Source organism: Anarrhichthys ocellatus, unplaced genomic scaffold, assembly GCF_004355925.1.
Source record: "Anarrhichthys ocellatus isolate YVR2014 unplaced genomic scaffold, GSC_Weel_1.0 scaffold39, whole genome shotgun sequence".
Taxonomy (NCBI): domain Eukaryota; kingdom Metazoa; phylum Chordata; class Actinopteri; order Perciformes; family Anarhichadidae; genus Anarrhichthys; species Anarrhichthys ocellatus.
In genome coordinates, this window is record NW_022280069.1 from 1,325,440 (window position 1) to 1,352,597 (window position 27,158).

The 27,158-nt window shown below is 42.8% G+C and overlaps 1 protein-coding gene across 2 annotated transcripts in view; it reads right to left on the reverse strand.

Annotated features, from left to right (window-relative positions):
* rftn1b (raftlin, lipid raft linker 1b) overlaps nucleotides 1-27,158 on the reverse strand; it is a 95,642-nt gene that overhangs the window by 47,764 nt on the left and 20,720 nt on the right. For both annotated transcript variants that reach the window (XM_031867478.1, XM_031867477.1), the window contains exon 3: nucleotides 4,685-4,862. In XM_031867478.1, coding sequence (XP_031723338.1) covers nucleotides 4,685-4,862 — 178 coding nt within the window. The remainder of the gene's footprint in view (nucleotides 1-4,684; nucleotides 4,863-27,158) is intronic.

Genomic DNA, 27,158 nt, shown 5'->3' on the forward strand with positions numbered 1-27,158 from the left:
GGTGCTGGCGGTGACAAATTGCCTTCTAAGGTTTCTACAGTTATAAGCCACTTAACCAGACATGTCATTCAGGTGACGGTGTCTTAACGTCTGCAGATGACACAGCGGCTGTACGTACACAACCTTTGTGTACTTCCTGGCTGTGCTCTGGATTCCTGCAGCGTCACCTCCTCCATGTAAAGTGTCTTGTTGGCTGAGCCTTTCACACTGGGGCCTAATACTGTCCTCAGAAAATACTGTGCATGCTAAATACAGACGCTTATACAGCTGCTGTACACCAGTCGGCTCCTCCACCTCGACTGTTCGCTTTATTGGCAGTGCAGGCGCAAAAAAGAAAGCTGTACGTTTTGGAGCGACGGATGAATGGCTGCTCGCTGTCATGCTTTTTCAATCCCATTCACTGTACCCCCCACCATCCCTGTCGTCGTCTTCTTCTTTTTTGGGATTGCTGGACCTGACAGCGAAAGAGAACTGGAGAAGAGATGCTCTGCTTTTTTGAGGTTTCTCTTATTCCACTTTCCCCCGGTGGAGGTTTGGATTCCCCTGGGCTGCTGCTGATATGATCAGCTGTCTCCACGGTGACAGACGCTGGAGATAAAGCTTGGGCTGTCAAAGGATGGTAGACTCCTCTGCCCTTTTCAGTCAATATCTCTCTCTCTCTCCCTCCTTTCTTTCCCCCATCCTATTCAGCCTCCTTCGGTCTTCTACTTTCTACTTCTTCACACTCCAGCTGTGATTTTCTTTTTCGTCCCCCCCCCCCCCCGCATGGTGTTTTTTTTCTCGCAAGCATGTCTTCTTTCTTCATTTTTAAAAAAGCACAGATGCAGTCCATTCAGCTGTAGCCTTTTCATGCAGACTCAATATTCTCATTGTCCAGTTTTGAAGCAGTGAAGAGTGTACGTCTGGATATGCCGAAAGTGAACCTGAGGTGTTCTACACAACAGCATGGGAGGTGATTACTAATAGCCACAATCTGCAGGACGGGAGGACAGATAAGCTGCCATGCATTTTAACTATATGACCTTCTAAAACGTGGCTGGATGCCATGTTTTCACCCCACAATAAGTGCCGTAAAGTTTCCTGTTTTTATGGGTATTTCGAGTTATTTCAGGCACCCAGGGTTCCAAAACTATCATCTTAATTTTCTGCATAGACGTTGGTATGTGAGTGGCGGTTCCAAGGCTGTGGGCTTGAAACTCTGCTGGTTGAATCATCAGTATGAAAGATGAGCAACCCCGAGTTATAAAATATCTAGTTTTTTGATTAAAAAGTAAGGATGAGTGTTTCAGTAACAAACATCCAATTACTGAGGATAAAATTCTGTCACGATCTCCCCTAAGCTGATAAAATATTTAGCAGTTTAAATCCATTCACGTTCGTATTCTGGGTCAATTTGGGATTAATTCAGCAATTGTTGCTATATATTTTGCCCAATTTTAACGACAAAGCTGAATTTGTGTTCGACTTTGGATCTCATCTCCTTCCAGCAATCAACGTTGGCTTCTTTTGACGCCGAACACTTAACAATGTCATTTTAGTGTCGTAAATTTAAACATAAAAGTGGCAGATCAGAAAAACAGTCTTTCTGTGGTTTAGATAAAAGGACTTGATGTCGTGGAAGCGTGACTAGTTAGTGACATTTACCTTTTTATTTAAAAACTTCATCTTGAAATAAACACAATCCTGGTGAACAAAGACCCCTCAGAGAGGTGGATCCGGTTGTGCTCGGGTACAGTGAGACTGTACGGCAACACGTTTTTAAAAGAATATTTTTTTTCTGTCAGGTACACGAAGAAATTGTGATTGGCGGTAAGCGAGGCATATCGTAACACCTTACACAGCACCGCTCTGGCACAAATTACAGTAAATAATGATAAAACTGAAAGTTTGACAAACACAAATTAATGTTTGCTGTGATGAATTATCTCACGCTGTGGACGTTGTTTCTCGTGCTGTTCGACAAGAAAAAAGCAGCAAATGTTTTTTTTCTGAAGGGAGGGAAACGAGTCCTGATATCTTCCAACAAACACCAGCAGGATGAAGGAAAGCAGCATGTTAGACAGTTGGGAATAACTCTGAAACATTTTAGGATAATTTAAATTATCATCAACTTTTACACAAAGCAATTAACTGTTTCATTTTTAATTTATTGTTTTTTTTTATAGTATTATTTTTTCTGCCCTTATCTTTTACGTTTTTGAATATTGCCTTTTATTATAGTTTTCTTCTTCTTCATTGACTGCTTACAGTTTATGTTGCAACTTAGCTCTCCCATGAGGATTACAGAAGTTTCATCTATAAATTCATCCTTTTCACCAAACCCCCCGGTCATCGTCCTCCTCCCTTCTGAATCGCTTCCATGATCCTCTATTCATTAATTTTTCAAAAAACAACAACAAAAGCCGTGCACAGTAAGACTTTTTATTTTTTATTTCATGTTGTTTTCTTCCTACATGATCAGTCTGTGGTTGCAGCAGAACTGTCGGGGCACAGCGGCTCTGATTATTACACTCCTTACTCTTGGTTGCTTGTAATATCGGGGTATTGGTTTTCTGCAGTTATTGTGCTGTCGCTGTGGGTGAGAGCGTTAGCTAAATGACTGAAATGTCAATGTAGATTAGTAGCAGAGGTGTTATGTTTATGCTCAGCAGTGAGGGAATTACAGAAATGGTTTGTCAGCGTTCAGGGACGCGTTTTGAGCCGTGAGGAATCTGCGGCGGATTCTGCTCGAGAGCAGCAGTGAGGAGAGTGAGGAGGATTATGCAGGAACAGTGTCATGCATTCACATAAAGCTACACACTATATGCAACAAGAGTTACTGTATGAAGCTCATATAATACTCCGAAGAAGAAGGTTCAAGTGCTGGGTCTCGAACCTCTTCAGAGACGGGCAAGAGACACACACACACACACACACACGCACGCACGCACGCACACACACACACACACACACACACACACACACACACACACATCCATGCCCTGCAGCCAGGGAAACAGTGTTTTGGTAAACAGGCCTGGATGTTTGCTGGACTTCAGAGCCAGACTAGAAGCCACTTGGGCTTCAACTGCCCGTCTGCATGTCACTGCTGCCAGGGAAGAAAAACAAAATACAAGAAAAAAAACCCTTCTCCTCGTGGCTTCAATCTTTTTGATTGTCATGATTGTTTTACTTGAACTGAACGTGGTCCTGAATAAGATGATCGGGTTTCGTGACCCATGGGGCTGTCGGACCCATTCAAAACCGAGGGTGGATCTTCACCAAAGCTTCAGCAGTTTTTCTGCTAATAATTAGTAATTTAAAACACATTTTTTTAGAAGGCTTCTGACCAGACAAAAAGCCGTCTCCGCCGTCCATCTCTCCCCCTACATGCCCTTCAGCCACCATTGGAGCCGCTCCCTTCGGGGCTCGGGGCTGGAGGGCATGTGTAGGGGGGCGGCGGTGACTTTGGGCCATGCAGCCGTTTTTTGCCGGAGCACTGAAAGGCCCGGAGGTAGAGGATTGAGATTATTGCTGACTCATGTCCAAATTCGGCTGCCCACAGGGCAGCTTGCTGAGCCACAAACAGATGTTGTGATGCTCTGGTGCCGATACTGAAGCAACACTGAAAGGTTGTACGTCTGATAAGAAATGCACCACCAACCTCCACTGTTTCTTTTGTGACAGCCATCATGGAAATCTCTGCGCTTGCATGTATCCCACATTACTAACAAAATAATACATTTCTGGAACATAAAAAAGTAGCTAGAAACATTATATAAACCCTAATGTTGCTTCCCAACTGGCCAGCATGCCATTTTTGCAACACATGCATGATAATAAAGCCAAATCTGATTTCCATCAAGTATTTTTCCGCATAATGACGCCAATTTAGGTGCATTAGCATTCTCAAGGTATTTTCTTAAGTGACCTGTAATGGCTGCATTTTTGTGTAATGAAAGAGGTTTTATTCTCAGGGGTGTACCTAAGAAGTCTGAGGCCCCTGAAAGATGATTTCCTTAGGGCCAGCCCCCCCCGCAATTGTTTAGTAAAAAAAACATTTATTTAAAAGGTCCTGTGTGTAGCATACGGGGGGATCTATTGGCAGAAATGGAATAAAGTATTCATAAATATGTTTTCATGAGTGCATAATCACCTGAAACTAAGAGTTGTGTTTTCGTTAGCTTAGAATGAGCCGGTTATATCTACTCAGGAAGCTTGTCCTCACAGAGTCCGATATGTTCCGCTTCCATGTTTCTACAGTAGCCCAGAGCAGACAAACTATAGACGTTGGTTCTAGAGAGAGCCTTTCACGTTCTTACGTTACCTGAAGGCCACCGTAGTTTTCCAACACTCTTGGAAAAGTGCTTACGTTGAAAGCAACACATATTTTAGTTCATTGTTTTACACTTCCACAAATTCTCTTTTGTTTTGTTTTTTACTTTTGTTTTGTTTTGTAAACAATCGGCATCAAATGCCAGCGTAAACATTTTTACTGTATGTGACTGTAAAACATAAAGGAAATGCTAATAATACTCATGCATGCATTATTTCACTGGAAACCTTTAACGACTAAATTGTCGGTGGATGTTCCCATCAGCTTAAGCTGGGTGGAAACTTAATGTTCGCACCCTTTGCCCCTTATTTCCCCATGTCAGATAATTACACATTTAATGGTCAAAAGTCCCTCTCATGTGGCCCTTACCCGTCGTTGAGTCGGATCAGGATGGCCCGGTAGAGCTGGTGCTGTGGGCTGTTGGACTCTGGACCACAGGGGTGGATGAACGGGTGAACGGACGCCAGAACAAAGCCCTGCTGGTAGAGCTCCTGCAGCTGGCCGGGCAGCTCCCGCACCGACGAGAGACGCAGCGTGGACGTCCCGCCTGAGAGACACCAAACAGGGAGACGATGTGTGAGACAAAAACAATTTGGACACAGTTATTGTGCTGCTATACGTGCCGCTTTTGCATTCAACCTTTCTGAAGAAAGTTTCCTGCTTGCAGCAAGCAGGGATGTGACTTTAGATTTCTGTTTGAGTTTTCTTGTTCTTTGACTGTCAGCCATGGTGACGGTCACTGCTCATGTTCATAATGCGATTATTTAAATGGACATTTACTGTCATAATGTCCCTCGCCCTGTTGGCTTTTCTTCCCCTTTATCCTCACAGCCCCCCCCCCCCCCATCCTTTAAGTGGACCTTTCCAGAGCTGGTCATTCCCCACCTGTCCATCAGATGCCCTCAGACTTTCCCTGTATACCAATCACCTGATCCTGCTCTTCTTCTCACTGCACACCTGACCTCATTGACTCATTGCATATAAATATCCTAGGCCCTTTAATTCAGTGACTGAATTTGTGTTTTCTTCCCTGTTGAACTTTTAAAAGACAAAATGTCGGTGAGAAGGATTTAGCATCAATTTAGTTGTTCCAGTCTTCATGCAGCTCAGCGAGAACATCTAGTGCGTATAGTTTCAGGTAAACCGACCAAAGGAAATAACACAAAAAACATAATTGTTCCCCTGCAGTTCTTTGTATCTGGACTATTTCTGTCACACTATGCAAATTATGTAAATGACGGTCCTTTTTTTCACAGCAGTTAGCCTCTTTTTGATTTCTTACATTTAATTTATGTGTGAGGGTTTGTATTATTGTAGAAACGTTTTGGTACAGATCGACATGTGCCCAACAGCACAACAGAGCTCAAGAACAAAAAAAACACGTGAAGATTTGCAATTCAGATACCAACACTGATTTTTAGAGTTTGTTTTGACAATTAGTATCACGCTTTTCACTCCATCCCCTCAATCTGGGAGTTAATAAGAGTGGCTCAAAATCCAATTAGAGCTGATTGCTTAGGCTCTGTATTATGAAAGCGCTTTTAAAATTTGACACTTACTTTGATTCCCTCTCAGCTCAACTGTCCACAAATACGTAGCGGACAGGGGCCTGACATTAAAGAGCTGCAATCAGTGAGTGGCCAGCTGTTTCGAAAAAAAAACAAAAAAAAAAAAACGGTACGGAGCTGCTGCGCAGAGCTATTTCTTTGCATTTTTTCCTCCGAGCCGCCTTCCCCACACCTCCCTGAGGGATGAAAACCTACAGCAGACAGCCGCTGGTGACTTCCTGTTTCAGGGAGCAACCATGCTGTGTTACAACAAGCCACACGCAACCTCTGTCAGGCAACATCAGCCAATCAGGATGTATGGTAATGGCAACGGGAAGGGGAGAGTGGTTCAGGTTTAGGAATGGGAGCAATTAGACTAGTAAATGGAGAGCTTGATAGCGGGAAGGAGAGGTCGATGGACAGGAAAGATGGAGGAAGAGAGGTCAAAAAAACAGAGAGGAAGAGAGGGAAAGCTCGACAGACCACGATCGAGACGGCGCTTGGCCCCCGGATGCATGATGGCTGGGATCCCAGCAGTGCGCCGTACGAGGCGACATTTACTGCGGGCCAAACAGCTGGGACACGTGGGAGAGCGCCAACACAAAGAGCTGGATGCAAAACAAGAGACCGGGGAGAGGAGAGGAGGGAGGGAGGGGAGGTCTGGTCGTCTGTACAAGCTGTCACAAGATGTGGGAAATGCCGCTATGGCTAATTAGAGTCAATGAGACTATACAGTCTCATTGACTCTCAAGGAACCGTTCAGATCCATGGGAAAAGTCAAAGTACAGAAGTTCAATGGGAGGTCAGAGAGAGGGGACTGGTGAGACGATGCCGGCCCGGGCTTTGTGTGTTTGGTTTCAGGTGGAGTCAGCAACGCTAACAAGACTTTCACATAATAGCAGTATTGTGTATGACAAGGCTGAAAAAGCTGCTTTCAAGGTGTATTTGGATACAGATGACTTAATATTTGAAAACTCATAAACTGTCGCTATGATGCACTGCTATAAAATCTGCTTCTGATTGATTCTATGTGTGCATCCAAAATCTGCAAAGCCCGAATGTAATTGGTCAGGACTCCCGCTTTCATTCTCTTATTGGAAATGTGAAAAAAATGGAGAATAATTCTCTTGTATAAATAAACATAACTTTGAGCTGTGAAAAACGGTTTTCATGTCACACGCATAGTGACTTCCCACCGTGCAAACACGTGGGCATCAGGGGCCAAGTTGAGGTCAGTCAGTCATCCCGCATTTAAACTCCTGACACCAAACGGCACAGTCTCACACATGCCCAGTGTTGCTGCTTGTTTGATGTTGAAGTCTTGTTAATGTGTGCAAAGCAGCAGCTCTGCACAACATCTGCGTCATTTATTGCCTCTGGCCGGCGCAAACAAAGCTGACAAGCGCCTGCGTTGCTGTGACGGTAACGTGTGGATCTGTTGGTCTTCATATCACAGTGAGTGATTTATTGAACTGCACATAAAGTGCTGCTGATGTGTAACTCGACATGCTTTCCCATTGTCAATTGTTCTGCATGTCTTTACATTCACAGTGAGATTTCATGCATTATTTATCTAAGAAGCCGTTGAAGGGTTTTATTGGACATGCACTTGGTATGATTGTAGATGTGCAATATAAATTTGAATTTTGCTATCTTGGAAGCATAATTTTATGCACATCACTTAGAGGCTGCTGGAAGCCAACATCAGATGGAGAGCATTGCATTCTCATTGGCTCCAGTTGAGTCCAATATATTAAGATACATGATGTTTTAGTTGTATTTCTTTGTCCAATGCTTTCTTAGTGTGTTCAGTAATCCAACAGTTATTTTCTCCAATTCATGAACAAACAAAGATCTGTCACCAGGCGGCAAACCTCCAGTTCTGAAAAGTGAAGCCAATGAGGAAGTTAAACTTGTATTCTGTCTACTGACCATCAGGGGGCGACTCCTCTGGTTGTATAGAAGTCTATGAGAAAATGACTCTACTTCTCTCTTGATTTATTACCTCAGTAAACATTGTAAACATGAGTTTATGGTCTCAATCTCTAGTTTCAAGTCTTCTTCAATACAGCATGATGTTCATTTAGTAAATTATGGTCCATTTAGAATAAAATAGACCATAAAGCAGAGTATGCTTTAGGGCGGGGCTACTGTGATTGAGAGGTCGCTACCAGAGCCGTGTACGGCATCTCTATGTCACTCCTCCACAGTCCTAATATGGTCACTTCCATTCTCTGGTTGCAAAAAAACCCCCGCGATGGCCAAAACGCCTAAATCGAGTCTTCACAACGTCAGTCCACAAAACCAATGGGGGACGTCACGACGACTACGTCCACTTCTTATATACAGTCTATGTCCGTCACACAAACACAACGCAGGTATAGAGTCTGATTGCATTGTGTGAGGGTGCCTCCTTGTCACTTTTGTCAGCTAGTAAACAACAGAATGTGTAAAAGCTGCTGTGTGATGGGATCTGCCTTCAAGGACTATATTGCTCGATATCAACCTGTAACGCCTGTACAGTCGGTGAATGTGTGTTGTGAATGAACACAAACACATTGATGTGAATAAAGAGAGGTGAAAAAAATTGCACGTCCAATCTAAACCACAATAACTTCATCTATGCCTCCAGTCCGGGACTTTTCCTTCCAATGTCTTTGAGCTGTTTTAAAAAATCAGGTTGCATATTCCGTATTTTGAACATCTGTAATTAATTGCAGCTGTAATTCCTCCAGAATGAGATCATCATAATCCTTTTGCATGAAGCCTGTCACTCCCTGTACATCTAGACAAACCACACGTCCTCTGGCAGATAAATTCAACTAAAGCTCATATATGTGCGACATCATTCGACCGTTTCGTGCAGGTTGTGTAACACGATGATGTGGCGTGCGTTCAGCGTGCTACACTACATTGTCAGGACTGCAATAGAGAGGAAAAAAAACAAAAAGGAAGGGATTTCTGGAACAAACACTGGTAGCGCCAATCAGGAGGCAGCTCCTGTGATGTAGGTAGAGCGAGCTGATTCAGTTCGGATCCCACCTCTTCCTCCCGGGCACAAATCCAGAGGTTCATTGTGAAACCACGACAGAAGCAGGAGAAGAGGAAGAGGGAGGGAATAAAAAAAAAATCATATGCTGTCCCCTCAGGGAAAGCCAGTGCTTTGGCTAAAAATACTCTTCCAAATTTCTCAATCACACTCTGTCCTACTGCGCCACAATGCAGAAGCTTTAGAAGTTAAAAGGCGTGGAGGAATTAACACAAAGAAATAGGCCGCCATCGCAACCCCCCCCCCCCTTCTGCTCCTCCTCCCCTCCTTTCTCCACCGCTGGCTGGCTCTCCTTTAGAAATGGAATTAATCCTTCTGTGATCTGTGATTTTTATTTATTTTTTCCCCCTTCCTTCCCCCTTCATTTTGGTGCGACGTGAAGACACTGTCCTTTCCCCAGAGGGACCCTATTGTGCACGCGCACGGTTCACGGCGCGGTGGATATTAAGTGGAAAATGAAACCGTCTTTGCCTGCTCTCTGATCCCCTTAGTTGAGATGAGTAAATAAGGAATGGTTTCAATTAGGCAGTGGGAACACAGCCGCTGGCGACTTCTTAAGTTGGCTTTAATCGCTGTGTGAGCTGCTAATAATCTCATCCAGAGGCCTTTAAATACACAGGCTCTACATTTATTTACCAGAGCAAATTTTATTTATCCTGCTGTCCCCAGAGCAAAAGTGTGGCCCAGCGCGAAGTTTCCCTGAATCTCGTGCTGTTGTAAGGATGTTTACTATGCCCCGAAATCGTGTTATCCAAGGAGAATCTCTTTGTTCGCGTGGATGAGAGCAAATTAGCTGCCGTATAACTGCTGTATGCAAGTGGCAGTGTTGATGTCTCACACTGCGAATATTTAGGCCTTTTTGAAGGAGTCGGTGGTCGATCACACAGGCAATCTGGTAAACCTTACACGGCAAACTGGCAGCCAATTACTCCACTCAGTCTTTTTGTTTACCCTGGAAGAACATTCTCTCATATCAACAGAGAGGAGCCCTAAACTCACAGAAACAAATCGCTTCTTGACAAATAATGAGAAAAAAAGGGGCCTTCTGGCTGACAACCAACAAATTGTTTTTTCTGGAAAATTGTGTTAGCGCGGAGCCGTCAAACAGAAACACAAGTGTGTGTGTGTGTGTGTGTGTGTGCATGGATGTGTGAAGAGGGAGTGTCTTCAGGCTAATGGTAAGATCAGTTGCTCACTGTTTATGTTAGATGACAGGTCAGAGGTCAGAATAACTCTTATTCTGTATGAGAATGAAGTTGTTTAAATTAAAGTCCTGTAGTTTAACGTTAGTGCCTTTTTAAAGTGAAGAACACAAACTACAAAATGTAGGAAAACAAAGTGAATGCAGCTCCCACAGATGACTTATCTATCAAATAGTGTCCTCTCGACTGTTCCACCCTTCCTAAGTGTTATACTGGTTATTATATCGCGTAACTTCAACAATGGTTGCTTGAAATATTACATCACATGCTTTGTGCATCACTCGTTTTACTACTGCTCTGAACAAATGCATAAATGTCCACAATCAACATATCCGTGGTTTGGAAAGCCAACGTTTTTTTTCCCTGACGAAGAAAGACTTAAAGAAAGACTTAAGCAGAGAGAGGTTGTGTGTGTGTGTGTGTGTGTGTGTGTTCAAAGAGAGAGAAGGGAGCGAGTGTGTGGGAACAAGCCTTGCCCCGCTCTGCCTTCAGTTCAGAGTGAAGATGTAAACATACAGTTTGAGTATGCATCCATGAGAGAGTTCATCTGAGGTTTATAAATAATAAACACCAGTTCAGTTTGTTTCTCTGATGCTGACCTCGCACTCATGGCCACACATATTTAATTGACTCATCTCTGGGATTCAGCTGAGGATTTAATGTGTCTCTTATCTGGACAAAATCCCAAACATTTCATAAACATAGAGAGCAGGGGATGGAGTAAATTACACATATACAAGAATAAGAAAGCTGGGGAGGAGACGAACTAGGAGAAGGAAGACGACAAGAAGACGGAGAGCAAAGGAGGAGAACAAGGAGATACAGAAGAGGGAAGAGGAGATGGAAAAGAAGTCTTTGTGCTAAAACATTCAACAACTGACACTCGGTGCATTTCCATCCACCTGTTTTATGCGCATTTTCAATTTGCGCATAGAGAAACCTGAGGGGAACATTTTAAAAGAAAATCTTGAAGTACCAGAAATAGTTTTTTTACGTTGTGGCTGAGGTGGAAAAGTTTGTGTATCGATAAATGCACAGTGCGACAAAGTGCACTGGAAACATAGTGAACATATGATGACGTAAATGAAGCATGTGACTTCAGCGTCCATTGAAGCCTTCACTCCGCTGAATACACCCAAATATCGTCGGATTAAAAGATCTCATCTCTCCACACAGATCTGTAGTAGCCTTCCTCACATTGCACCATGAAACAAACAGAAATGTGATATTTACATCAAGTTTTCTATATTTGCGATACACTTGAACACACATGAGTGGGTTATGAGCGAGACAAAAGCTTAGCAAATTGAGCACATGGATATATAAATGATGTGTTTTGATTATTTTAGTGTCTTTATCACCTGCCATTATTAAAGTAGCAAGACCCTAGATGTGCCTCCCTCTACATCCCACATACTGACCTGCATTTATATTTCTTAACATCTGGCCGACGTGCTTCTGATTTAAATCGTCTGTAGGAAACTAGGAAACTCTTCTTCCTAACGTTTGAGCAATTTGACAGCAATGCATCTGAAATGCTTCCTAGTTGTATTTAGTGGACATTCAGACTGAAAAACAGAACCCGCACAGGATGTTTCATCACCGGAAAGTTGTCACGGCATTGTAAATAGTGGAAATCCAGAGTTCATATTACAGAATCGAATACCAGGAATGAGCCCTGTCCACCACAGCGCTTAAGAAAAAGTTGAGCAAGGTTACCCAGACTGTGTCAACAGACTAGTTTCATTCTCTTTTTTAAAATCGGACAGCTACTTGATCTGCCCAAAGGCACAGGAAGTGGCTCGGTATGAATTAGTTGAAGCACTTTAAATCTGGATAGGCCCCACTTGTCATGACTGCAAGTCGCCATGTAAACCATCGAGTGGACTACTAACAAAGACCATTTCTACAGTAAGCAATCTGAACGTCTCCCAACTCTCCTTGGTTGCATTTACACTTGGATAGCTTGGTGGTCTAAGACGCATGAAGTAAATAGAGGCACAATAAAGACTTTGCTGCGGTAAAAGTGCCAGTTTTGATCCTTCAAAAGGCTTTAAAAAAAGACAAACATTGGACATTTCTCAAAAGATGTCAGTGTGCTTTTGATTAAGGACATTTGAGCTCAAACTGATCAAGTGTAGCGTTCGTATCGAACAAAGAGGCACAGTAGGACGCCATGTATGCTCAGTCGACTTTCAGTTGATAATTCTCTCTTCCCATGAATAATAAAAGAGAGGAAAAAAAACCTCAACTTTGAATTGAAATCTTGCCTCTGACACTGGCTCACTTCCCCTTTTAAACCCATCTGCCATGTAAGCACCTCTGGGCTGCGGCCTGCCGCTTTTCCATCACTCAACACATTTAAAAATAAAAGAGTAAATATGAAATTAATAAGCTGAAAGATTGAAGCACCGAGGCTCTGCACACACGTGCGCCATGCACCGCCTCCGGGAGAGATGGTTCGACCACATTTGCATCGGGGAGAAAATAGCCCGGCATATATTATCCACCCGCTGCAACTGATTTCCGATCCTGCTGCTCCTATCCACCACATCTCTCATTCGGTGATACTAGCCTCAGCCTCATGATTAGAGAAGTGTTTGTTTCGGCTAATAGTAATGTCTCAATTAGCAGCTGTCGTGTTCATACTGGTGCACAGCATCTTAGAGGACAGAGTGTTTTTGTTTTCTCTCAGATGAAAATAAGTTAAGGAAAATGCTGCTGTGCCACTGGGGACAGGAGGGATTTATTTCTGGTACGACGCAACACGACTCTCCGTACCTGACAAGACACGGATGAAACGAGCAGATATAGCCGAGTCCTAGCCAAGCAAAGTACAATTGTGAAATACATCAATGTACTTACAGTATTTTAGATTGTACGTGAAGGGGTTGATCTTGGTGATAAACCGACTGAGAATTATCTCCCGCTGTTGCGGCTCCCCTCAGCTCTTTCAGCTCATTGTTTTGCTTTTTTCGGCCCAGAACTTAACTGTTTTAACTTCACTTTAAGCTGCAGGAGGCGGCTGTTTAACTTGGAAAAGCTCTCAAAAATCCACTGCACACGGTACCTGCTCAGCACCAAACAGCAGACAGAAATAGTTAGCAACTAGCTGGGGGACATAGTGAAGCATCTAACAACTAAAGAGCCAGATATTTTTCGCGGGGGAGTTGGTGGAGGCCAAAACTGAGCAAAAAGAGACTGATTATTAGGGTTACATTCACACGGTGACAAGTAAGATGACTCAAAATGAAAGCTAATATTGCTTCATAATTAGCATCACGTTTGAGTGCTTTTGTTTGTCCAGAGAGGGGCTAGCTGCAGTGCGCACCAACGGCCACCAGGTGGCACATGTGAGGAGCCGAGACTGCGACAGTACAGTGAGTGAACACAGCCGCTGTGACAGCGAGTCAAACCCACTTCTACTCCTCACGCGGTACATTTTAACGGAACAAGGAGGCGACCCTGCCTCCTAAAAGTAACGTTCTCATAAAACGCATACCTAAATACATGTAGCACATAAACACGTGACAGCTGTGACTGGTGTGTTATGTTGAGTGATTGACAGGTCTGATCTGTATCTAGGTATACACAACACATTAAACAGACCAAAGACCTGCTGTAGTAGTCAAAAACCACCCCTTGGTGAACTTTATTTATAATCTTAATCCCCCTCTAATTGTTTTCTTTCCCAAAGCAATGACTCTGCAATGCCAAAAGCTATTTCCCCCGATCAGAATTGGTCATTGACCCATCAGGAATAAACCGAAGACGAAACCTGTGCACCTTCATAAAGTCTCGATAAAAGCGACGCAACATGAACATGCTGTAATTGGCCTTTTGGAACTGAAAGCACCACCCGACTATTCTCTCCGTGAAGCAGTCATATTGTTATTCAGTGTCCAATTAAAATGGCCTTAGTCTCCTCAGGAGCTCTCCACTCCTGTGAGGACCACCTGCAGAACCCTCGCTCGGGTCTCAGCAGCCCACCTTGAGTCATTAGCCTTCATACAGGCTCAAAATGGAAATGCCAGTGACTCGTCTGTCCTCCCCGCCGCCACCTCCTTTATTTTTTCTCTCCTCTCCCTCAGCTCCGGTTTCTCTCACCCCTTTGGGGGAAGCTTCCCTGCTTGGCTCCTCTGCACATTTAGTCTATTTTTTTTGCCTCTGCTCTCTGCAGGGAATCTGTCCCCCCCATTCAACTCTCCTTCTCTCTCTCCATCTCGCTCCCCCCCGCCCCCTCCTACTGCGTAGAGGAGAGCAGAATCTTTGAAGGGTCTCTGCTGTTCTTAACCTCTTTTTCTGCCTCTACATGTAAGTGTCTATTTTCTGTATTTTTCTGTCATCTCTTCTCCTCAGTGTCAAGATAGTGGAGCAAGCCAGGGCAAGGTATGAAAAAATCCCCAGCTGGTCAAACATTGGCTATTTTCAAAAAGAAATTTCGGTTATTCAGTTCTCGTTAATAAACAATGTGCCATAAAGAAATAATACTTTTCTCCGGTAAAATACTTCCCAATCTGTACCCACAGTGTAACACGAGTATAAGTCTACAGCCATGTTAGCGTCTCTGTGAGGCTGTACTCAAGCACGGTGACCATAGCAACAGCACGCTAATGCGCTAACAACGACAATGTTAACGCACGTGGTGTTTAGCAGGTATTTTACCGTGTCAGCATGCTAACATTTGCTAATTAGCGCAACTCGCTAATTAGGCACTTCTGCATTGACTTCACTAGTCAGACCTGTGTATAAATGCAACAAAGCTTTTATTTATTTTTCAACCTTGAATCTTGTTAAAAGGTTACAAAGGTGAGGGAACTCAACAGTATTCTTTAGTTGGGTTTACTGTCCATTATTTCCCAGCAGGATGTGAACGGTATCGACCCTGCCGTCTTTTCAAGTGTGTGAGGAGCAGTCGGGGCACCTACTGCGCGGACTAATCTATGTCTCTCTGCCTATATCTTTGTTTCTCCCTCCCTCCCTCCCTCTCTCTGAGGTCCAGGGCGGCGTCATTAGCAGTCGGGGCTCAGAGTGCAGCTCGGTGGAGCCCTGGGGCCGAAGCGTTGTGCTTTAATTACCCACCTAATGAGTCACTGGGAAAGTCACTGGGTTTATTGGTGCCTCCCTCCCTCTCTTTCCTTTTCTCTCACTCACACACACATATGGTACTGTATTCACTTCATTCCCTTTGACTTATATGCTAATTACTCATTCACACACTTGCACTTGCCACATTCACCTAATGACTGCAGTTGTACTCACTCACTCACTCACTCACTCACTCACTTATTTGCTCACTTTCTCATTCCCTCCCTGATTTACACGCACGCACACACACACACACCCACCCACACACACACACACACGTATTTATTTGCTTGCTCAGTTGCTTGTTTGGTCCCTCAGTCTACATCCACACTAAGCCGGCTAAATGTGACAAAGCTGTTTAAGTGTGAAACGGAGAGATCCATCGGGTTTTTATAAAGATCTCCATCCACACTAAAACACTTTGACGGTTACTGTGGCTAAACTTGCTAAATCTTTTTTTTTTTGTCCTACTCTTTCATTTGGCAAACAACAAACATGTGCATGACAGACAACATCTGAGATGGAGCTGGACAGACGGTCTCAGCTGGATAAACCTCTGTTCTCTCTCTCATTCTGCTGTCTCTGGGATCACCTGCAGTGTTTTAAAACATCCATAATAATTGTACATATTTTTTTTGTTTCTGTTGTCTGGCAAAACAAACATGAAATAGCAATTTAAATTGCAGCTCCCAGATGCTACCTGTTAACCAGAAAAAAAACTGTTTAAAATCAAAACCTGTATCAAGTGATGGACTGACATTTATGTTAAAATAGGTTGCATGCCTATATAACAAGAGTGAAACAGACAGCTGGATTGATTCAAATAGAATCTGTTCCGCTGGACGCGCTTCAGACAGAAGACTGAAACTCCCAACCTCCTGTGCAGACGAGTCATGAGAGTAGATGTGATCACACGCTCTCACTCAGGTCACGTTCCAACTGAAAACAGCAAGCAGCTTGTCCTGAGATAAAAAAGTTTACCTCGCTATCATTGCAATGGAATATTGTTATGCTTTGATAACTCTCCATATAGTTGTTAAAGTTCTTCCTCTTAATAGTATTGATCACTGTGCAGTGTTTTTTGTTCTGTGGTTTTGAAGCCTTTGAGTTTGGTATTTTGTCCTTCCCCATCTTGTCTATTGGACTCTAAATTTATCATAATGTACTAAATGAACATCATGCTGTATTGAAGAAGACTTGAAACTAGAGATTGAGACCATAAACTCATGTTTACAATGTTTACTGAGGTAATAAATCAAGAGAGAAGTAGAGTCATTTTCTCATAGACTTCTATACAACCAGAGGAGTCGCCCCCTGATGGCCACTAGAGAGAACGCAGGTTTAAGAACTAGCTGTTTTGTATATCTTGCTTAATCACTCACTCACTCGCATGTAGAGAAGCTATCTGCTGCACCATGTCCACCAAACAAATTCTGTACATCTGAGTCCAGTTTTTCAAATGAAACTATATCTTATTTTAGAGCATAATTTCCACACACACACACACACACACACACACACACACACACACACAGACTGTAGACACACTCTCTCGCTCTGTTCCATACACACCTCCTGCGCTCTCCCACCACGAATTCACACAGTCGCACTCAGACCGATGGGATCACACCTGCATGTAGAGCAGAACAGTCTGCTCCTGTTCACTTCCCAGATGCTGCCAGCGGACATGATGACACTTGCTGCGCTAATAACGGAGTACCGAGCCGCTACCAGGGGTCGAATCGAATGATTATATTAAAAAACAAACAAAAACGCATCGCCTTCCAGAGTAGTGTTGATTTATATCACTCCCATCAGTCGGATGTTATTCAAAAAGTAGACGCCTGATTTCACTCAAAAAAGAGTTGTGGGTATGTATTGAGTTACGTGACTCTGAGAGTTGCTATGAACACTCTGAAGTGTTTCATATTGAACTGGATGTAAGTCATTTAGACTTAAGGCCATTCATTTCTACCATATGTTTGACAAAAAAAAAGTTTTCTTTACCCTCCTCCAAATCCCCAATTCTGCAGTTTGTGATGTTGACAACGTGCACATTGACATTGCCAGCTTACCATTAGGGTGATGTGCACCAAAGGATGGGTTTAGAGTGGGGAAAAAAAAAACAGGAGGGAAATGGGAACTGGAGAATTGGTGGAGCATCTGCCCCAAGGCAAAAATTCAAAAAGCAAACTCGTGACCGGAGGAGCGAGGAAAATCTGGACGCGGGAAGTGAATGAGACACGCTTCATTGCTCCTTCAACAACTCCCGTTAAGATGCCCTTGAGCAAGGTGCTTAGCAAGCCGAGTGCTCAGATGGAGCTGCTGACTGGCACCAGACTGTGGTCGTACTGGGCAGCTCTCATGCCTTAATGTCTGTAACTGAGCGAGTGTGAAGGGCAACACAGAATAAAAGTACACAGCAGAGCTTTTCTGGGTAAATAAAGAGAAAAACAAATAGACTGCATGGCCGGCTAAATGCTAATGCAATTGCTGTCTCTTTGTCTAGACTGAGCATTTAAGGCTGCCTGGGCAAATTTCTAAATACATATGCATCTCCCAATCTGTGTCCAGAGCTCCGGCGGAAGCTTTTACCGGAGATGGGGAGAAAAGCAAGCCAAATTCATCTGCTGTTCCCGTCGCTAAATGACTGGAACACTGTATTTTGAAGGCGCACGGCTAAATGAAAAGGCGCCGGACGTCTTGATAGCGGAAAACTACCTGCAATTTGTTCAGCCAGTAAAAAGGTTTATATATAGAAAGGAAAAAGGGTCTGTATCTTTTCCCTCTGTTACATTTTCTCTCTCTCTCTCTCTCTCTCTTTCTCTCAGGGATTAAATTGTGCCTCCATCACCAGTCTTCAGCCTGACAGGAGGCCTCTAGAGTACGTTTTGTCCGCTCGACGCCACCTCCTCCGCTGACAGCCCTCAGTTGCCTGGAGACGCCGCTCGAGACACAAGCTGTGGTAAATGAGCAGGTTGTTGATCAAAGCCCACGACGGCTCCACTGCTGCGTTTTCAGCTCAGGAGCCGCACACCACTCTGACTTCCTGTTCTCTGCTGACTACAAGTTGCGTTTTCTTTTTTTTCCACCCATACAGTAGGCTACACCCAGACATTAACCACCTGTAGAAAAATCACACTTGAAGTGTTTTCAGCCATGATGTGCCAGCTTGATTGGTGGGGGTTTTCTGGCATTAGCATTGCAAAAGAGTGCAAATTAGAATTTTAAAACACGGGGTTCTGTGATGATTAAGTTCTCCGACAGGCTCGGGGTGTTTTGGTGGCACCGTGGGTCTGCCATTAGATGTTTTGTGCCTCTGATTGAGGTGCATAATTTGCTCCGTATACTCTGAAGACTGCAACCGGTGCAATTATTGTTGTCACCTTTCAGGCAGAAGAAAATTCTGTTCCGTGTCAGACAGAAAAAAAATATCTTAAGTGTTTTATACATTCTGAAATAATCGAGGACCTTTTTTTATTTTACTGTGGAATGCTTCAGATGATTATCTAAAGTGCTGGCTGTTTTAGAAGAGGTATTCTGGTCCTTTACCAAAGTGGCAAACCACAACGTAAAACTCATTTAGGTGCTTTTAGACATTAAACACTTACCACGGTGTCTGCTGCACAGACTTGTCTTTGTAGTGTATTTTAAATGGCTTCAGCAGTGGCTACTGGCTACATACAGTCCTACTAACGACCTGTGTTTTAACTCCATCACGTAGCCAAATAGTGGCTTAAAATAGAGGAAAATGATGAGCAATATCACAGGACCCAAATAGCAACTTTAGCTTTGCAATATCATAAATAGTTTTGGCCCACAATCAAACTAAAATTAAGACTAAAATTTGCATATTGTTTTTCTTCACGGCTGCAGCGTAATAAAGAAGTTGCCATTATCAACTCGCAAGCAGAAACGACAAGCTGTGCGCATTCATGAGAGCTGCTGCCTACGTTGTTTGTTTACACTGGAAACAACAATCTCTCACAGTATGAAAGTACCTTTAATGTACATTAGTATTATCAGGAAGATGTAGCCTACGTATCCGTGTCTCAGCAGGCAACTGCAGCTGACAGATACCTGTTGTGGAGGAGAGGTAGAACGTAACATAAACGTGGAGTACAGTAGTTGAGCAACTGTACTTATTAACTGTCATCACTGTTTGTTGGTGTGTAGTGATGTAATTGTGTTCATATTATCAAGGTTTGCATGCAGTGAGCGAACTGCAAACATTTATTCACAAATATGAATAGCGAGTGTCCGTGTGAGACGATTTTCCGCCGTAAATGACACGGTCAGTCAGAGCCGCGTCAGCTTGCCCAAAGAGAGCCTCTCTTCACGTCTGTTTGTGGACCTAAACGGACCTCCTTTAGAAAAATTTGATCCAGTGCCTTTCGTGACAACCTTGATATGAAGCAGGACATCGTCTCTCCTCCTCTTGGATACCAAGGCGGCAATGATAAAGAAGCCTGTCTGTGCGTGTCGGGTCAGCGAGAGAGAGAGAGAGGCGAGTGTGCTGTGCCTACTCTCTTGCATTGTGTAATTGTGTGAGCAGCCTTGTTGTTATCGATATAAGCCTGTGCAGTTAAGGTCAACACAGGCGTTGGACAAAAAAACGAAGCAAGGCAGACTCAACACTCTCACAGTCGTCCACAGGCCCTTGACATTCCTCCAGTTCACCCGTTGAAATGTGAGATTTGTGCTTGCCTTTTCAATTACTACGGGAGAAGAACCCGACATGTCACTTCTCGTACTCTGCTGGCAGGAAAGCTTGTCCAAACTACCTGCCGGGAGACATTCGGTGTCGAGTGAAGGCGGGCGTGGGTGTGATCGGGAGTGTCAAAGGCAGCTTTGGGACATTACGATTCACTGCTGGATGTGTTGTGATCTAGATCCGAGGAACCCTCTGGGAGCTTGGTACATGTCGGAGCTCACTTGTCACATTCCCCTTTTTACCTCTGACATCTGAGTCAGTCTTTTACCACATGGGTTCATACCTTGGATACTGTCTACAGGTGATGCCTTTGTGTTGAGCATGTGGACAAAGATGATGAAAAAAAATTAGAAATGACAGTGTTTGTAACCTGTCAATTTTATGTCTGTCAAACGTTCTGTCCCGAAACGTCAAGTGTTCTTGATGAGAAGATGCCAATGTCGAACAAAATCTTGATAACATGTTGGCAGCAGCAGAATAAAAAGCCAACCCTGCACAGATACATTTCATCAAGAACAGTAAATCAATGAATATTGGACTTCTTGCGCCCATAACCCTCAATGTAACACTAAATATGTTTCTCCTTTTAAAGAATCCACCAACCAACTGTTAGGCTGCCTGCTCCACACTTACAAGATGAGGAGTCGCCCTAAAAATAACAACAAAGTGTGAAATGGTTTGAGGCTTGCAAAAATGCTCTCGACTGTGAAACTGTATAAGTGACCTGTTTTTTTGCAGAGCAGTTAACAGTTGGTATCTGGGCCTGTTGATCCTGGAGTCTCTAAACACAAGCCAAGACTAAGACCAGGATTATCTTCTTCTTTTATTCCACATCCTCAAGCTTTCAGAACGTGTAATATCGAGGGTTTTCCTGTTATTCGGGCTACTTCTAATCCTTCGTTGTATTTGATTTGTGTTGCAGCAAGCCTCACGCTCCTGTTGTGTGCTGCACCGGAGGGGAGTGTGTGACGTACAAATCAGTTGGATGGTCTCGGCAGATGGTCAGTTGATATGCCAACAAATGAGAGAGCTGTTGCTCATTGCTATAGTATTTACTGCTAAAGCATGTCGTTGTAATGTAAATTGATTATTTGTGTTGTTGTTTATAATGAGCTATAGCAATTAGCAAATCCACTTCTCTATCCAGAAGTGAATTAAATGTAACACCTGCCACATAGTGCACTACTAAACTAAATAATTTACATTGTACAGACTCGGATGAGGTGTTAATGCTTAGAATGAATAAAGTCCTTGAAGTGTCAGCACCATAAGCTACAGGGCCAAACAACGCTCCAGCACCAAATCCCTTTGTGATTGAACAAGGCTGAGATTCATTGCCTTTCAATTCAATTTTCATTGGAAAGAGAAAGATTGTGTTTTGAATTGTTCCTTCAAATGTCAGATATTCTCACTTTAACCTTCAAATGAAACAAAAACCTCTTCGGTTTGAAACCAAAGCTGATTCAATTATTTTAAAGTCTCTTTACACCCGTCTTGGCAACCTTGGGATACGGTAGGTATTTAAAGATTTAGTCTAAACATATAATAGATATTTTGGAGAAATTCAATGAATTAAATATGAAAATTGAATTTCCTGGCAAGTATACTGTAAGAGTTGACATGCTATCAGCTCTGTAGCGTGGATGTGTAAAGAGAACGGGATACAGCGTTGGAGGTGGGGTCCCGTTCATGTCTATGAATGTTGCTAAGTGGCGCATTAAGCATAAAATGTTTGACTTACAAGTATACATTTCAGATAATAACTCTGGGTTTCCTTCATTTTACAGCTTTTAGGACCTAATGATTTAAATAAACGCTATTCAAGTGTTCGTACTGGGCAGTTTCCCAGTATTTACCTAAAATAAAACATCCACTGTGTTACAGACGTCTCTTTTTCAATGTAAGTCTATGGTAATATGTCTTTTTGAGCCCAATGGCATCACATGATCCCACCATTTGGCCACTATGTAAAATTAGCTTTAAAGCCGTTTGGCACAACTAAACGCAAACGTCAGCATGCTAACATGCTCATGATGACAACGCTAACATACATATGTTTAACAGGACAAATGTTTACTATAGTGACGTCTTAGTTAAGTGGTAGCATGCTGATCGGCTGAGGCGACATCTCTCAACATGGCGAAGGCTGAGCCGGCAAAAGTGCTGACAGTGTAGACATTACTCCACTATATCTTAACACAGCAAATAGCTGTTTGCTGCTATAGTAATGCTCTGAGTCCCGTATATTGCACCTTAAAGGATCATCAAAGTTATCAAGCTACAATTCATCCACAAAATGTCGTGGTAATCCATCCTCTAGTTGTTGAGATATTTCTGCTAGTGCAGCGGCTAAAAGGATATTAATTTCCTTACATACAGGCAAAACAGCCTAATATCTGATCCTTATTCAGGCTTTGAGATGAAGGGAATATTGTGAGTTTTCCCAGGGCTACACTGGAGGGCCAAGGGGAACCAGAGGCCGAGCGTATGCTAATAGAACCACAATGCTAATCCATCAACTGGGCTCATCAGAAGTAATTAAATCAAATTATAGATGGCACCTGCACCTTAATCTCCCACCAGATGGAGACCCTGCTGAGCAACAGGTGGCCTCTCTTCATACGAACCTGCATCCCACCACTGTCATTTGACTCCTTGGAAACAATGGTGGACCCACAGATAGCCAGACAACCCAGTGAAATATGAGACGGATGTGTAATCATGACGGAGTGAGTACACATGTGCGGTATCCATTTCATAATTATCTACCTGCTGTGACACCTGTCTCTGTCTCTTGTCTGTGATTATAACAAGAGACTGAAAAAGATTGCACACAAATGGCTGCCTCTTATTCTGTATGCTTCAGAAAGTCATCTTTTTGAATCAGTTAAACAAAGCAAAAAACAAGTCAACACTGGTTTATAATGCAAACCTCTTGTTTTTGTTTTTTGTTGTCTGGGAATATAAAGAGGGCATAAAAAGAAGCTAATTTGTATTTAAACTGAAAAGATGTACTCAGTTGTGCGTATTGAACATTACTGTACACGTCTACGGCGACAATCTGTAAAAACATACCGCTGGTACAACTGCACACTGGTGACCAGGAGGCTTTTTTTGGATACTGATACTTTTTGGCACAATTTTAGCGATACCAAATCCAACCTCCAGTTCGGAAAAGTGAAGCCAATGCGGAATTACCTTAAAACTGCATTCTCTCTAATGTCCACCAGGGGGCGACTCCTCTGGTTGTATAGAAGTCTATGAGAAAATGACTCTACTTCTCTCTTGATTCATTACCTCAGTAAACATTGTAAACATGAGTTTATGGTCTCAATCTCTAGTTTCAAGTCTTCTTCAATACAATATGATTTGTAAAATCATTTTTTTCATTTTGTATATTTATTTAATAAATGATGGTCCCATTGAGAGTAAAATACACTATAAAGCAGGGTACGCTTTAGGGCGGAGCTACCTTGTGATTGACATTCCCCTTGCAGTTTAAAAATGTGATTACGATTTTCAAATGGCTCCTGTAATATAAACAGGATCTACTTGGACCACGTTTCATCTTTTAAATGAAACTGTGCTGAATTTTGAATGTTTTCTGAGTGTTTTGTACTTTTATACTAATCTACTATTTTAAACTTCTTTTAAGCATCAGGGAAATTAGTCGTTAGGAACATCCCTAGTGAGCAGTGCACTTAAATTCCACAGCAGGTGATGGCGTCTGCACAGTGTGTTTAAACATATCATCACACACGGTATAAACTCTACCGATCAGGGTGCCGTCACAGAACAATAGAGAATGATACGTCTATGTTGCAGCCGGGGACGGTGAACTCTGATTACTTTACTCTCATCTCTCTTCCGTGACTGCAAATGCATCACACCGGCGAACCGCTCTCTCTGCATCCCACGTGGGTGCGAGTGCAATCAAACTGTAACGTGCACACAAATTGTCCCCAATCAGCTCGCTATTTTTGAATGCCACCCCTTGATGTGATGGGTTGAAAAACACGAGCGGGTTCGAAGCGTCTCCATTCCTGTTTGACATCGGCCTCGGGCAAATTGTTAGTTCTGCTTGCGAGAATGAAATCACATTAAAGGTCTGCGAGGCCACTGTGTACACGCAGCTAGTCGAAGCATGACTCACTGTGCCGTCTCAAGATGCTGCTCAATTCAGCTTTGCTCAACAAACGTTTTCCATGAGTTTCTCACCCCATTTGTCAAATACACTTAAATAAAACGGCTGCTTTTTTCACTTATTAATGTCCTGAGTTTCGGTGGGCCTCACTGGAGAGCGAGTTTCTGAGTAAGACAAGTCTGACGAGCACAAAGAGACGCACTGCTTCTGCCATTTCATACTAACAAGCTGAATGTCTTCAAATATGCTTTTATGAAATGCCCGGTTTCCAACTCTCTAACACGTCCAGAGCGGTGGGAGGGGTTCCCAGAACTTCAGAAGCAATGTAAGTCTCAGCTGGAGCTGGTTAATGGGAGTGGGAATAGATTTGGCACGAGGAGAAAGGCAACCGAAACTGTCTGCGAAAGGAGAGAGATCCAACGCTCGCAAAAACGGACTAACCCAAAGTGTTGAAAGAAAAACAAAATGATTCAGGGAAAGAGGACGAGAATTCGGCATTCATTGGTTGCATGTTTGTTTTTTAGTGGCAATTTTATAGATGCAGAAATTATTGCTAAACGCAATACGTCTTAATTACAGCTTCATTGCACTTCTCAAGAACACTTTCTATTACGCCCCTATAATGCATTATAAACATACTTATAATGAGTTAAAACCTTCCTATGGCAATATATAATTATAGTTATAAGCACTCATGGATATTGATAATGCTTTATAAGCATTAAAACACATTATAAAACATTTTGTAATGAGGTCAATTATCACTATAGCTCATAATTGCTGGTCAATAACTGACATTTATTTTGCAGCACTATATTATATTTCCCATAGTTGTATAATCTATAATAATGTATTATAATGCATGCATTAATTGGGATTATAGATTACACTAAGTGGTCATTGTTTGCTTTAACTCTATTCTAAATCACTGAACTCTTAGAGTAACTTATAACCACAATATAATAACAGTGATAATGATGCATTATAGAAAGTTTATAATATATTACAACTATGGTAATTGTAATACACTATGACCCTTGCATCAAAAAACATCATTATAAAATGTTTCATAATGGGTAATGATTATTGTTATAAAGCATTCTGAATAGTTATGAGTGCTTATAACTATAATTACACAGTGCTATAAACAGATTATAAGTATGTTTTTAATTCTCTACAGGCATAAAGGTTAATGCGTTACAGACATGAGCGTCATAGAAAGTGTTGAATGTGTTGCGTTGCAGCCTGCAAAGCCAATACGACACATAAAGTGTTGCGTTGTCTCAAGTCTTAATGGAAAAGCTCCTGCGAACTGAACCTCATCAAAGCAAACCTTTGTTTTGTTGTCAGAGTCTGTTATCTTGGAAAAGTGAAGACTTTCATTTCACATTCAGAAAACTGAAAAATGACACCTATGTCTCACACGATGATTGATGGCAGCTGAAAAAAAAAGCAAAATGAATGAATTCATGTTACAAGTCATCGTTGCTTACAAAGATGTGTTTTTGAGGACAGAAAGATTGATTGTTGTTGTTTTTTCGAGTAACTGCTGAATTTCAAGCAGCGACATGTTCCCTGAAATGAATTCATTGCATTTTAAAACAGATATCTAACACATTATTAAACATTCTAGCCTCTCCTACCTGTGCGTCAATTGATTTGAAAAGGACACAGAGTTTTTCTGGATGTGCAATATATAACTTTGAGCGGCGGGGAGGCAGCTCAGAGTTTAATTTTCAAGCTGACAAATTATAGTTATTCACAATGTTCACAGCATCTCCTTTTCCTCTCAAGAAAAACTATGGAAATGTTGAGAGTGCGCCTCGTAATGTCATTGTGCGACTACTTGTCGCTGTTGAGAGAAAACTCACAGCTCGTATTTTGATGTTTGTTTGTTTGCACTTCAGCTGAGAGATCACATTGTTCCTCTGTGAACTGAGGAAATTGTTTGACCTCTGGAGCTCAAAAAAGTAATTTCACAACCCCTGAAGGAATGCCAAGTATGCATTTTCCGAAAGCTCAAACCAAGCCATCGTCAGGTCACCAAGCAGTGGGGATATCCGACTTTGCAAACACGAGTTTCGTTTTTGCATTAAAGTTCGTCCGTTAACGGACTTCTTAAAATCTGAGGTTGAAAACCCCAAAACGTCTTTTTCGCTTTGACAAAACGCTGTAAATGCCCACTCGGCAGCAAGTGAGGTCAAGGCTGAGGTCACTTCCTGCACATTCTGCCTGTGTGGCCTCGCAGGCTTCTTAAGAGAGCGTATAACAATAGCTGCGACCGCGTGGAGCAGCCTCTATTTCTCTCCACACACGTAAATACATTTGTTCCTCTTTGGGACGTGCTATCAGGGCCGGGTCTGAAGGCCGGCAGAGGTGTTTTGTTAAATTTAGATTGTTTGCTCCTCTGCTGTGGAGAGACCCTGATTGCATTTCAACACAATCAATACTGGCATATTGGATCTGAGTGGGATGGCAATAAGAGCCAATAAAGCTTTGAGGGGGAGTTCGACCGTATTGTCTGTCAGGCGGGCAGGAAAACAGCAGAGGCCACGTTACAAAAGGCAATAAGCGGGCAGGCTGGATAAAACACAGCAGTGTACAAACACACGGAACCACAAGACAAACCAACACAGAGCCAGACATGGAGGTTCCCAGACTAAAAAGACCAACTACATGTGTACATACTGACATACAAGTCATACACACACACACACACACACACACACACACAGTCTCTATCTTGGTTTCCCCCCTCATTTCCTCTCTCTTCAAGACGCTCGCACTCACTCACTCATCTAATGACGCACGCCGGTTCCCCACCCACATGCAGAATTCGTATATCAACAAACAACACCCAGAGAGCCTCGGGATGTGTTGCTTTGCTGAAGCACTGGGACAGTTGTCATTCAGAAAGTGCAGCCACGACTGGGATCCTAACAAATCTCAAGGGATTCGATTCAAATCCAAGTGCCCTCAGAGATTTACCAACTTGGTGTTACACGTCTGCTTTCCTCTTTCCTCTTATTCACTGACCCCTGACCCTCAGTCTTATATTCCTGACATCCCCTGTAAAACACTCATCCTGCAGGCCTGGAC